Genomic DNA, 13578 nt, shown 5'->3' with positions numbered 1-13578 from the left:
TGACACAGCCACTCAATGCAAGGTTGTAAATCATAGGGTCGGTGTTTTCGAGCTTTAGGAAAGTAGGATAGATAACTCAAAGCCTCTGGCTTAAAGGACAAGTTCACCTTCATAAAGATAAGGATTGAGAGAATGTAGCAATATTAGTAGAACACATCATTGAAAGTTTGAGGAAAATCAGACAATCCGTTCAAAAGTTATGAATTTTTGAAGTTTTTGTGCAGTACCCGCTGGATGAGAAGACTACTGCAGTGTATGAATAACTTAGATGTCACATGCGTACAACAATATAAGGAAAATATAAAGAGAATTTCACAAAATTCCATCTTTTGAAAAAAGTACACATTCCCCTGACTTGTTACCGACAAATGTTATGGGTAATATTATTCCCCCTGCCTTTAGAAAGAGGCAAGTCAAATGCTCTTTTGTTATGCGAAAAAAGTGAAAATATGTTGAATTTTCTTTTACATTTTCTTTATACTGTTGTACGCATATGACTCACAAGCTGTAGTAGTCTCCTCATCCAGCGGTTCCAACACAAAAATTTTAAAAATTCATAACTTTTGCATCGATTGTCCAATTTTCCTCAAACTTTCACTGATGTGTTCTACTAATATTGTTGCATTTTCTCAATCCTTATGTTTATGAAGGTGAACTTGTCCTTTAACTCAGTAGCTTAATTACTCAGTAGTTCCTCTTTCGATCAAATGGTGACCTTTACGCTCCACTTTGTACACTTCACTTTCACTGCTATAAAAGAATGTTTTGATAATAAATTATACTCATGTGTTTTTATGCTAACCCAGCGGTATACCTTCGATACAACCTTCCACTATAAGTGAGGATGTTTAAACGGGCTCACTTGCTGCTAGAAGAAAATCTTACGTGCTAAACATAAGTGAGCATTCGATGCAGTCTGAATCATTATGAAACTTTGTCCAGAAAGATGACCGTATACTCTGAAATCTCAGGGCAACTATAGACTTTCTTCCGTAATCCAAGAAAGAGAAAGATGAACTCAACAAGCGTGCATAATCATAACCAAAACCGATATAATGTTACCACACATTGATCTCCCAGACACGATGCTGTTTTTTCATCATAATAATTGCCATGGACAGAAACTGCAAGGGCTCGTTCAAAGCAGTTGCTACCCTTTTTTGCACTTATTGGTTGCTGTTGGTTGGGTTTTTGTTTTTTTCATTTGCTTCGCTTTTTGCCTCACAGTTGCCGAACGGCGTTTTTTTTTCTCACACCGTGTGATATTGAGTTCGTTGCTCCGCCCACACGCTTACAAGGGAGGCCGATAATGCTGTTCATCTGGAGGGTTATTGACCATGACCTATGGCAGAAAGATAAATACACTCGTGTCTTCTGTTAGCGGTCACACTGCTACCATCTCCCGTCCTCGCTCTCTGTCTGTCTATGTGTCTGTCCGTTGTTGTCCCTTCTCTCTTCTTTCTTCCTCGTCGCTTCTGCCTTTGTCTCTGTCTCTTTTTTCTCTCTACAGAACCCTCTCTTTTTCTGACTGTTTATGCAGGTATACGACTGCCTGTGTAGTCATACCTGCGCAAACCTATCCTCTACTTTTCAGTTCTGTTTAATCGAGCAGGCCACGGAAAGCCATCCGGATACCAAGAAGAGAGAGAGAAAAAAAAATCCAAGCGTAGGTAATCACATCGTGTTGCTGATATTATGTTTTCTACGAGGAAGGATCTGTGCGAAACCAAGCTAATCGGTAATCAAGCTCTCACTATCAGCGCCGGGTGATGTGATGATTCGCTTATCCTTTTCCTCTTCAGCTCCCATAAATTTTGTGACGGACACAATATCAATCGATGAAGAATCATCGGCCTGTACACTGTGTATTATAGGAAGGGATGTTGGTGGGCTCGAGTTCCCACATCCCTGATTCAGTGTAGGCCTACCACTGATACGAGCCCACTTACCAACATCCGCGTGAATGGTCTTTTAGTGAAAACGGTATCAAACAACTTTGCGTTAATCACGTCATCGGGCTGCTTCCTATATAGTAAATTACGGGGATTGTTTAAGCATGTAATACGTAACCATACTTTCAGCACATAGTTTGGGTAGTGCCGTTTGAAGTGTTTAATTCTATCACCATATTGTTATACCATAACGACAAGGGGGGGGGGGGCTTTCAGTGACCTCATGTACCTACAAGTCTTTCAAACAGAGTGATGGTGCCACCATTAAGTGATAGGCCTACCATTGTTTTCACGGCGTTCATTGCTTTAATTTATGCATGCAGGCAGGACACGTAATTCTACACACTGGAATGTACAAGCAAGAAGTGGGGGCATTTCCACATCCTTGGTACGAATTAAAAAAAAATCATGTTTTTTTTTAATCTTTAGTTTTTTTTAAATTCTTTAATTCAGTTTTTATTTTCCACATATTTAAAATAAAACAAATACAAATACAAGTCACATTGGAAAAAAGTGCACTGCTTGACTCAATCAAGGTAGTTGGTGTTCTCTGCATCTCAACTGATATCTACATCATATACTTCTCCTCATCCTCCACATCCTCATAGTATTCAACATAAAACATAATCAAAGTCTATACTCTGGATAGATAACTATAAGAGTGTTTTCCAGTAAACATATCTTTCCACTTTCTCTTGAACTTACTCACTTGCCTATTCTGAATTGCAATTAACTTCTCACTTTTATATATTTTTTTCCCATTTCATCAACAACAAAAAAACATAAAGGAGTGAAGAATTCCAAGAAACCTGCATATAAAAATCATGTTGCTCAGGTTGAAGACAAAATAATATTCTCGACGCGCCCCTTTGATCCTATAAAGAGTAAGATAGGGTCGATCTCAAATTGTATTCGATTCTATATTTTGCTTGTATTTGCGTGGGGATTTTTTTTTTCAGCCTGGCAAACCTTGCAGCTTTTTCTTTCACCCTCCCTAGGTAAAATACACGCACTGCCAATCAGTTGTTGCTACATTAGCCAGCGAAAACTTTTTTTTTCATAAAAAGTCACATGATTATGCTCTCTCTAGATGAAAGAAAGATGGATACCAAAAAGTATGTCAACCGAATTCCCTCTGCGCTCAACTAGCTGTAACGAATGCTAGCAGAAAATGTCATATTTGTAGGGTACTGTTACGCTCATAATCAAATCATATTGCTGTCTGATATGTATCAGTCTGTCTTTGTTTTCTCGCATAGAACAGAAACATGGAGCGACTATCTGTTAATGTACGTTGGGTCGATGTGTTTATAAGTGTGGGTCTATTTGCCTCTGTCAGTGGGGTATATATGCTATTATTAAAAGGTCTGCACTGTGTGAGCTGGTTTTCTCTCTCTCTCTCTCTTTCTCTCTCTATCTATCTCTATATATATAACATGTATATATACATACGTATATATATATATAATATATATATATATATATGTGTGTGTGTGTGTGTGTGTGTGTGTTATGTGTGTGTGTGTGTGTGTGTGTGTGTATCTGTCTGTCTGTCTGTTTGTCTGCTTGTCTACTTGGGTTCTCTTTCCGGTTGGGGAGCGTCTGAATGCTTGACAAGTATAATAGCGACGCCAATCCCTTTGGTTCGTGAGCACTGCAGGGGTTCGACTGCTAGGCTATGTACAACTGATGCGGCAAAGCTCTTCACTAGATTATGGTTGGAATCAGATACCACTTACGTTTACGCAGGCTTTAGATCGCTATTGAAACTTTAATATTATACACAACCGAAACTTATATCGCAACCCCAGGAGCGTTATGTTTGTATGTAAGTGATTGTATGTCAGTGTGTATGTGTGTAATTGTTTGTGTGTGTGTGTTTATAGGTGTGTGTGTGTGTGTTTGTGTGTGTGTGTGTATGTGTGTGTGTGTTTGTGTGTGTGTGTGTATGTGTGTGTGTGTGCGTGTGTGTGTGTTTGTGTATCAACAGGATAAAAAGACAATTACCCTAGAAGGAAATCTGTATCTGTATCTCATATTAATATCCTCTTATGTACAGTATCCTGATATTCGTTGCCGATTGTGTGTATTGTGTGTACTTAAATTTCCTTAGACACTACAAATACAATGTATATATATATATATATATATATATATATATATATATATATATATATATATATGCATAACATATACACTGTTGGTGTTGCCCCTGTTATCAACAAGGACCTGCAAATGAAATTGCAAAAGTTACTTTAACCAAAAAAGAACGAGTATCAATAAAATTGCTATGCAGCTTAGAAAAAAAAACAGAGTGCAGAAAAATATTTTGCATTTCGATGTTTGACAGTGCGACGCTAATTGTACCCACACATTGAAAATACATGTACATGTATAGGAAGGGATAGCAGGTGACAAGACTCGCCAGCAATTGCAACCTTGAGGATTTTAATGGCTTCTTTTAATACAGCGTGCCCTGTAATTAGCGGGTCAGAGATTTCATGGGTATAATTTTTGTTGCCAAGGTTCTATTTTACATGGACGTGTAAGGGTTTGTCCACATCGTGCGATGCAGGCTGGATGTTGACGGCAAGTCTTCAGCGGTATAGAAGATGCAGAGAATTGTATGTAACATGTATTGAGCACAGAAGCAAACTCATCTTTCTCCCTCTCTCTCTCTCTCCTGCCGGGCTACTTTCCCCGTGACGCAAATCCCCCTCACTCCGAGATGAAACGATGAAAGGAATATATGTGATTTGATAGAAAATATGCGAGGAGACGGCGAGTATAACCTAACCTCGTACAGTCACAGCCGCTTTGGGAGCTATAGGAAACAGCGGGGGATGTAAAATGAAATTATCAATTCAGAATATAACGTTCAACTTGGAAACAGTACCGGGCTGCAATGTGTTATGGCGAATAGGGCTTACTTTCAATTCGTTCGGATAGGAGAAACGACATGTTTTTGAAGATGCTGATATCCGGAATATGAGGAAATATAATTTACTTACTGAATACGCATGCAAGCATCCACTCCGCATTGGTTGTCATGAGACGCCTTAATTTTTTTTTTTCACCCGGCGAATGAAGGTAATGTCACTGCGCTGGGGAAAAAAAACCCAAACACACCAAAAATAAGAACAGGGGAAAACGGTTGGTGGACCGTCTTTGAACGTGAGTGTTGACTCGTTCATGTATAAAACATAGCCACTTTGCATCCATGCCCAACGCACCACTTTACCGTCACTGTATTTTTGCAGAACACATTCTGCATTGTGTTAAGATGTCTCGATTCGACGCAAGCGACAATATTATGCGCCATGCACTTTGTACCGCAGAATGAGTTGTCATTTACTATCGGCTGCGGGGAAGTGGAATTCGGTGCTTACTTAGAGAAATAGAGAAATTGTTAATGGCATGTATTTGCGTATCATTAATTACACACAGTGCATATCTATAACCGATGACGATCCAAAGGACAATGGAAATTGTTAAAAATCTCATCTAGAGGCTTGTCTTAAATGAATACTGAAGGGAAGGGTATTCTTGCTTTCTAACCCAAATTTTCTCTTCATTTCTACTACTAGTAGTCACGACGATAAGGCCATGATAGAATCAGAAGAGCAACTTCCATAGATGTTGTCACACCTTCAGCTATTATACTTCTAAGGTCTCTTTATATCCCCTTCAACCTAATTAGTGATACAGTTTACTCCTCTTCCATTCTTTGTATTCGGTGATTCCTTATTTTACCTGTATACAAAACTATATTATGTTTCAGTAGAAAACTGAAACATGTATATATATATATATATATATATATATATATATATATATATATATGTTTATATATGTTTCAGTAGATAACTGAAACATATATATATATAAATATATATATATATATATATATATATATATATATATATATATATAAGTTTTCTACCCAGTTTGAATTTGCCATATCAAAGAGAACGCTATACGCATTGATATTCATTTAATATCTGCATTATATCATAACATTGCGTATCATTTACGACCTTGACTTATAGTCGGTCTGGAAAGTCAGGTCTGTTTGTGTGTCTGTATGTGTGTGTGTGTGTGTATGTGTGTGTGTGTGTGTGTGTGTGTGTGTGTGTGTGTGTGTGTGTGTGTGTTTTATTGGGTGATCTGACAATCAAATCATCCTGGCAAGGTGCAGTGAGACCGGCTTTATATATCCCGTGACAACTCTTCACACGTGTTATAAGAGATGGACTTGCTTCCTTTTGCCCTGAGGCTAATTCAGTGCAAACGGATGCCCAGCCACTTCCTCTATGTAGCGCTAATGTCTTTCCATATACCAACGGGATCAAAGAGTAGCTCCTTATGGGTCAAATAACAACATACTAGTAGCGATTCTTTGTTCTGCGATACGCATGATACGCACAAAATTGTCCTCACTTCCCGTCTAAATAGCATCGAAAGCAATCCGACATACACGCATATGAAGCCTCAAAACCATACCAATAACGCTCACCAGGGGCACATATCTTATATACTAGTTGGCAACAATCGCGTGTGTATAGATATATAGATATATCTGCCTTTTATTTGCAGTACAATATCATTCATAATGTAAGTCATTCCACTCGTAATGAACACGTACAAAATTATCATCAGTTTACAAACAGTGGCAAAAATCACTAGATGAAGGAAAAGAAGGGTACGACTAGGATTTTGTTCATCATAATATAGTCTGAGGAGTGAAGTGCACTATCGACAAGTTCACGTGAGTTTTTGACTCATTTGGTATGATCACATAATTATATCAATGACAATGATTCGCCCGCTTCCCTAACTACTTAACGCAGTCTATTAAGATTCTTTAGTATTGAGAACTACTGCAATCAGGATCAATTACCAAGCACTGTTATTACTGCAACACTCAATGACAATCAATTCCAGTGTAAAAGAAAACACATTCTCCCTTATTGCGCTTAACGGCAGAGGGGTTACGTAGTGTTCAGTCACCTCTATAACAAAGCAAATAGACTATCTCCTTTAAAACACTCAACATTGTATCCTGAAACCAAGTTTGGAAACATTTTTAGGTTTGTGGTTAGATAAATGACATTTGGTGACTATCGGGCCAAGCAAAATAACAAGAATAAGACAAACTACAATGAGGTCGTCAACGCAAGTGAGCTTCATACAAATGACCTAGCACAGGACATTCGACAATGTTTCAAACGAGTAAATTTTGTAAAACCAGAGAGCACATGCTCATCTCAGGTGTGCAGTGCGGTATAAAGTGACTTGGCAGGTCCATTAGAGGACCGTTAATGGACGCTTTCTCTATGCCCCACCTGTACACAAGACCATACAGGTTCGCGCTGTAGGATGTCCAGTGATAGCAGTTAAGCCACACTATCAATTTGAGGAAATGGTTCGAACTTCCTGAAAGTGTTTCCTTGTTTGTTCTTCCGTTGAGATTTTTTTTTTGCGGTTGAAAATCCTCAGTATCGTCACACACTTGGTTAGAAAAGCGCTTATAACGGAACATACGCGCACACACACACACACACACACACACACATTCACACACACAATATTGGTATTACATGTGTCGTCATATCTGTCTTCATCGGGTAACTGTTACAATCCGCGAATAAGCAGAACCAAAGAACAACACCCCCATGTCAAAACAGCTGCTATATTACACAGCTAGGTTAGAGTTGCTGTTTAATTGTTCATACCATTTCTGCTCGCATCTAATAAGAGACAGGAAGAGAATATCTCTATGAGTTAAACAGATTATTCACTTTAATATTGCAATGAGAGAAGCGAGTGAAATATTCGTGACCTATTTCAAAGTGGTTGCTGGCTTCTACACTTACGCCGAATGGTTTGTGTATTTTTGTGTGAGTGATAACAAACAATGTGCGATAGGTCATCAAAGTAAGATAACGAATTAGATTTAAAACAGCTTAAATGTTACTAATTTAAAATAATGAAACAAGAACGAAGATGATAAATTGAGGAGTTGCTGTCTGATGAATATCAGTACACACGGTTTCATTTCTGTGAGCATAACACAATGAAGGGTAACTAATGTCGCTCATACTATATGATCCACACACGAAAGAAAAAAATCCCACTCCAAATGACATTATGCTTCTACACTAATAATCGTAACATAATAATAAGGTCTCCTTTGTCCAGGGTAGCCTCTTCAGTGTTGCCATTGCTCTACCAGAGGGCCCTGTTATTACTATTACCCCAACGTTGTCAGGTACCCATCTATACACCTGGGTCGAGAGGGACGTGATGGGTAAAAACATCTTGTCCAAGGACGTAAGCACTGGGCGGGACTCGAACTCGGGTCTTCCGATTGGGAATCGGATGTTTTATCCAATATGTACACGCCACAGCGCCCCCCCCCCCCCCCCAAAAAAAAAAAAAAAAAAAATGTGTGTGAAATTCCTAAAAACCTCACCACGATCCATCTACACATCATGAGAGCGACGTACCGACGGGCACATTAACTGTTTGTGTTAGATGGGGAGACCCACATAAATATTTGCCGAGGGACTGCGGCTGCCCTGTAATTTATGCATGAATTAGGCATCATGCAACCTCGACGAGGTCTGTAACAGATAACACGTACTCTTTTGATAAGGTGTCTTTCTCCATCAAGGCATAAAATAAAAAGACAAGTAGAAGCTAGAAATGGGCGGACACCATCGGAGAAGGATCGATAATATGCGCGTGGGGAAAAACTGTCTGACAACAGCCGAGTTACACCGCCACGCATAATGTTTCTACCATATGTCTTTCAGTGCCTACATGTGCGTATGTGCATTTGTCCTATGTTGTTTAAATTGGTCCCACTGTGGAATGTGCTATGATAAACAAAACTCTTGCTACACGACACATTGGTTTTTAAACCAAAACTCTATCAAGTGTCTTAGTTTTACACTCATTTAGTACAAATGAAAATCAAATTGTTACTACATACAAACATGGTGTTCTTCTTGTCATCACTCAAAATACATTAAACATGCTCTCATCACCTTTCTGCAGAACATTTTAAATCAGCCATGGAAAAGTTAAATTTTTCTTATATTACAAATTTTCCATCGATCATATAACTGACCTATCAGAAAAAAAAACAAATATAGGAAATATCAGGATCTAGGAAACAGAGTGTTCATATAATTATATAAACATGGTTGGACCTTTGGAATATCATTTTGTTGGAATTGTTTGTATCTCACCGCATGAGCTTTATATTCTCAGATATTTGTGCTACGCACAATGTGGGGTGTATTTGTTCAATTACTTTGGCTTCTGTAAAGGAGTAATAACAATTTTCTTAGTTTCAACACTGAACTAAATACCTGGATTGGTCACTGAACTTGGTCCTTCATATGACTGTTAACAATGACTAATGATATAATCTCAGGAATGTGATTTTTTTTTCCTTTGAGTATATGCAAAACATACAGCGCGATGACGACCATCGTTCAACGTGCAATATAAATATCATATCTCGTTTCTATATCTCCTAGCACTTTAACAGGCCTTGTTTTTCTGCATAGTGCATGTATCTCCACTACCCTATACATGACCCATCGACATCATCGTACCCCCATTCCACAGAGATTTTCTCTCATCGGAAGCAAAGTTTGTCGCTTCCGGCCACCCATCGAAGTGCACCAGATCACAGTCCGATAAATCCGACTTCTGTTGGTCGACTATCGGGTCAGTGTCAGACATGTCGGGCTGTGATCCGATGACTCAAGATCGTCCGATGAAGATCACGCGTCACACGTCTGACACTCATCTGATAGTCGACCAACCAAGTAGGATTCATCAGAATGCGATCCGATACACTCCGGTGGGTGGTCGTAAGCAACAACCTTTGCTCCGATGAGTAACCAATGAGAAAGAATCTGCGGAATGGGGGTATTATAGGTTGCTATACGAGCAGAGGTATGCATGATAGTTCCACTCTTCAACACACTCCCCTGACAAAGATGCTCAGTCCATACATTGCTTTGAAAGAGTCCAAAAATAATAACTCCTGGTCAGTTCATCATATCCCGCTGTTTGATTGAGATTGGTATTGTTCCAATGCCATAAAGGACTGTTTGATTGATTTGATGTGGTTGAAGATGTAGTAACAGATAATGGCTGAGAACGATTCCCATCCCAGGTACCTGTATGGGCACTTAATATGGGTCGGTCTAGGGGCGTGTAATGAACATTCAATCGATGAAAACCTGGCGTGAAAAATTCCCATGTAGTACATGTAGTATTTCTTTCTTGCGTGTCGACAATGCAAGACAGGAAAGGAAAACACACATAGAAAAGGGGACATTCCTGTAGAGAGAAGGACTGCGATTCTCGCGTCTCCAGAAATCATCATAATTTATTCCCCCGGATCTGCGAATGTACACTCTCCTTAAGGAACAAGCACTCGATATGCGTTAATCATCCAAGACACTAGGGAACCCATGCTGACTGGTCTCGATGAGGAGAAGGGGGGGGGGGGGGGGAGGGGGGAATCGATGGAGAAAGAAAGTGAGCGAAGGAGGGATGGGAGAGAGACTGATTAACTACTAGTCACAGAGTCGCATTACCAATCTATTCTCAAAAAGGGGGCAATATTTGACATTTCTTTTCTAACGAGTAGCTTCAAATCTTGGTGCCGCACAAGTAATGACATGGTACAGATCCCATAATGTGTGCGTCATACAGTTATTGTTTCGCACCAGTCAATGCATCAGATTAAACACAAGAAGGCTGTCTGAACAGTCTTGGTTGGATGGATAATCCTGATAGAACACATCAAATCCAGCGCCTACGCTTCTCCTTTCGATACAACCAGGTTGAATCACAGTAAAGACGATGTATGAATAGAATATTTCCCTTCGCTGCCTTCTCCGCGTGGATCTTGTGGAAGGTCGTCAACGCTGGATGAGCTCAATGATGGCCAGAGATCACGGGGCGCTAAGAAATACTTGGCTGAAAGGTCAAGTGACCCTCGGCACTCATCAATATCATAGCTAATATTTCAAGATATCAGTACTGCATTGTGTCGTCGTTGTCCGTACTACTCTCTGATCTAAGATCGTTGAAACACGAACTCATTGTAGTGATGCCACTTACTTTCTTCGGTCTCTGGCGGCCCCACCAGGGCGCTCGTGCCGGACGCGCAGCAGCTGATGAAGCGAAAGCCTGTCGCTGCCAACAAGTCGAATGCCTGCTCCAGATAGATGTGTTTCAGATAAAATCTGGCACTGTATCTGCTGCTCTGGCCGCGATCCGGGTCGCGACTCTCATTGAGAGTGTCCCCGAACACCTCCCTGGCCAGCGACACCTTCCCGCTGACCAAAATCCTGTACACCTTCCTGAACTTCACATCTGCAAGTCCATCGCGCCCGAAGGCGAACGTACCGCGGTATCCTATGGTGAGAAACCCAGCCGCCTTTCCCGAAGCCCCGTTAGTTGGGAGAGAATTTGCCGAGGCTGCTGCGTTCGTGTGACCCGAGGAGCCAAGCATGCTCATTAGGCCCGCCAGCCGGTAGAACCTGGCCTCCTCGTACAAGCGAGAAACTTCGGTGAAATCCTCCGGCAGCAGTAATTTATGAGTCCGCAGATAGTCTAGAATATACCGAAATAATTGACCATCACGATCGATGAAATATCTACCTCTCGAGTCTCTATGCAATAGTCCAGACTCGGATCTTCCTGTAAATAGCTCCGCTAGGAGCGAGTCTCTGTCCTTGGTTAGAGTCGATAAAGCTGTTGTGTAGGACTGTCCACCCACATTGAGTTCCACCACAGCGGGGAATGGCTCCAGGTCCGACGACATTTTGGGGATTTTGTGCAGCTCAGTGAATAAATAAGACACATCAACAAAGTCTGCATGGAAGGCCTGAATCCGAAGTGACAAGCGAGTGCACAACCATCTGCTCCCGCTAAATGTTGTGTTGCAAGTACTGCCTCTACTGCGGTGCGACCTGCACTCCGCTTTGTGCTATCCACTCCGAAGCGAGCTCAGTATGCAAGTGACGATATCTGAGCACTGCATGCGACTTTGAGCGTAATGCGCATACTATCGCCACCACGCTGAGCTGCCGACTGCGATGTGCGTCGCAGAGCACGTAGACGGGCGACTCGGCGTCGCGACGAATCAACGCGCTCTGAGCATGCTAAGCATTGTTCGCCATCGTCAGCTGATCGTCTGCATGTATTCCCCGCGACATCTAGCGATGTAATTTTAGCTGCCTGTATATCTTTGCAATAATGTCATTCTGAAAAAAGTGAAATAAAACCAAGCTTAAATCACCACACGTTTCCATCTATTTCTCATTACTTCTGAACAGAATTCCCGACAGCATCAGGTCATAACCGGTAAAGTCTGTTTATGCGCGACGTTGCAATTATCGAATGCCATGTCTGATGAAAACGTTAACCCCTAAGTGTTGTTTTTATTGTACCTATTGGACTTGGCTTTTAAATAGATTAGTGAGGAAACGGTCGCACGGCATCATGGCTCATTCTTAAAACATTTGGAACTGCTACAAAAGCTGTATTTATTTAATATGGGAATACCTTTAAAAAGAAAAAAAGAAAAGTGTTCAAACTGTCCCTAGCACTAACGAATATATATATATATATATATATATATATATATATATATATATATATATATATATGTATGTATATACATATATATATATATATAATCATATATATATACATATATATGTATACATATATATATTATTTATTGCAAAATGAGCTAATAAAGCCCCATTTTTAAACATTTCAAAGTAAGTCCATCATGAGATTAAATTAAACCTTACCAGTAATACCTCACTGATAACAAGGAATATTCTAGAAGTTATGATTAAAAATGTCCTGTCTTTTTTTATTATTTTCCTTGCTTTTTAGCAGCTTTAATCACAAACATCTCATTTTAACAAGAATGGAGCTAGCTCATTTTGCGATAAAACTCTTCATAAATTTACTTCGATCTACTTACAAGCACTTCTCGTGAGGACTGAAATGTTGACAATTTATGTTTAGTGCTTATTTATAGTTTTCATTAATGCAATAATAGTCTGCTCCGTCAAACACATAAACATTCATGTTACTACATGTCTTTCGCAATCAAAATGATTTTCCCCCGACTGTGGCCTTCCACTTAAACATCTATACCTGAAACCAAGCGTTATCAATTTTCTTTTTTAGAACAAAAACTACTAACATGATTAAGCGTTGTCCAAAAACCCCAAATGCAAGCACTTTATTTTTTCAATCATTCTATTTTTCAAATTGTCTTCCTGCTTGTGCGTCTTCCTTGTTGCGGTTTTGGGATTTAATACCAGTGACGAAAATGTTATCAGAGTTACCGTGACGATTAATCATTGAGCCACGAGGATGTGAAAATATAGCTGACAATATTGATTAAAACTTGCCGGTATTTCCTCCTGTGTAGAAGGAAGCTTTCTTTTGTCTCTATAATTTTTCCCCACTGACAATAGTAAAATGTTGACACAGAAGAAATTTGTTCTATAATTTTGTTCACTAGATAGGAGCGTTCGAATATCGCAGCCTGCCTCTTGAAAAACAC

At 39.9% G+C, this 13578-nt stretch overlaps 1 protein-coding gene across 1 annotated transcript; it reads right to left on the bottom strand.

The window, feature by feature from the left end:
- Positions 1 to 11061: 11061 nt before the first annotated feature.
- On the bottom strand, positions 11062 to 11989 carry LOC139717790 (BTB/POZ domain-containing protein KCTD8-like). The gene has a single exon (XM_071629290.1). It carries the CDS (start codon positions 11809 to 11811, stop codon positions 11062 to 11064), a length of 750 nt encoding a protein of 249 aa, XP_071485391.1. The 5' UTR covers positions 11812 to 11989.
- Positions 11990 to 13578: the final 1589 nt, after the last annotated feature.

The sequence above is a fragment of the Diadema antillarum genome, unplaced genomic scaffold, assembly GCF_040938485.1.
Source record: "Diadema antillarum isolate AM-2024a unplaced genomic scaffold, OU_Dant_1.0 scf00000082, whole genome shotgun sequence".
Taxonomy (NCBI): Eukaryota; Metazoa; Echinodermata; class Echinoidea; order Diadematoida; family Diadematidae; genus Diadema; species Diadema antillarum.
Note: the sequence above shows the minus strand (reverse complement) of the source record. Positions and strands in the feature narration are given on the sequence as shown.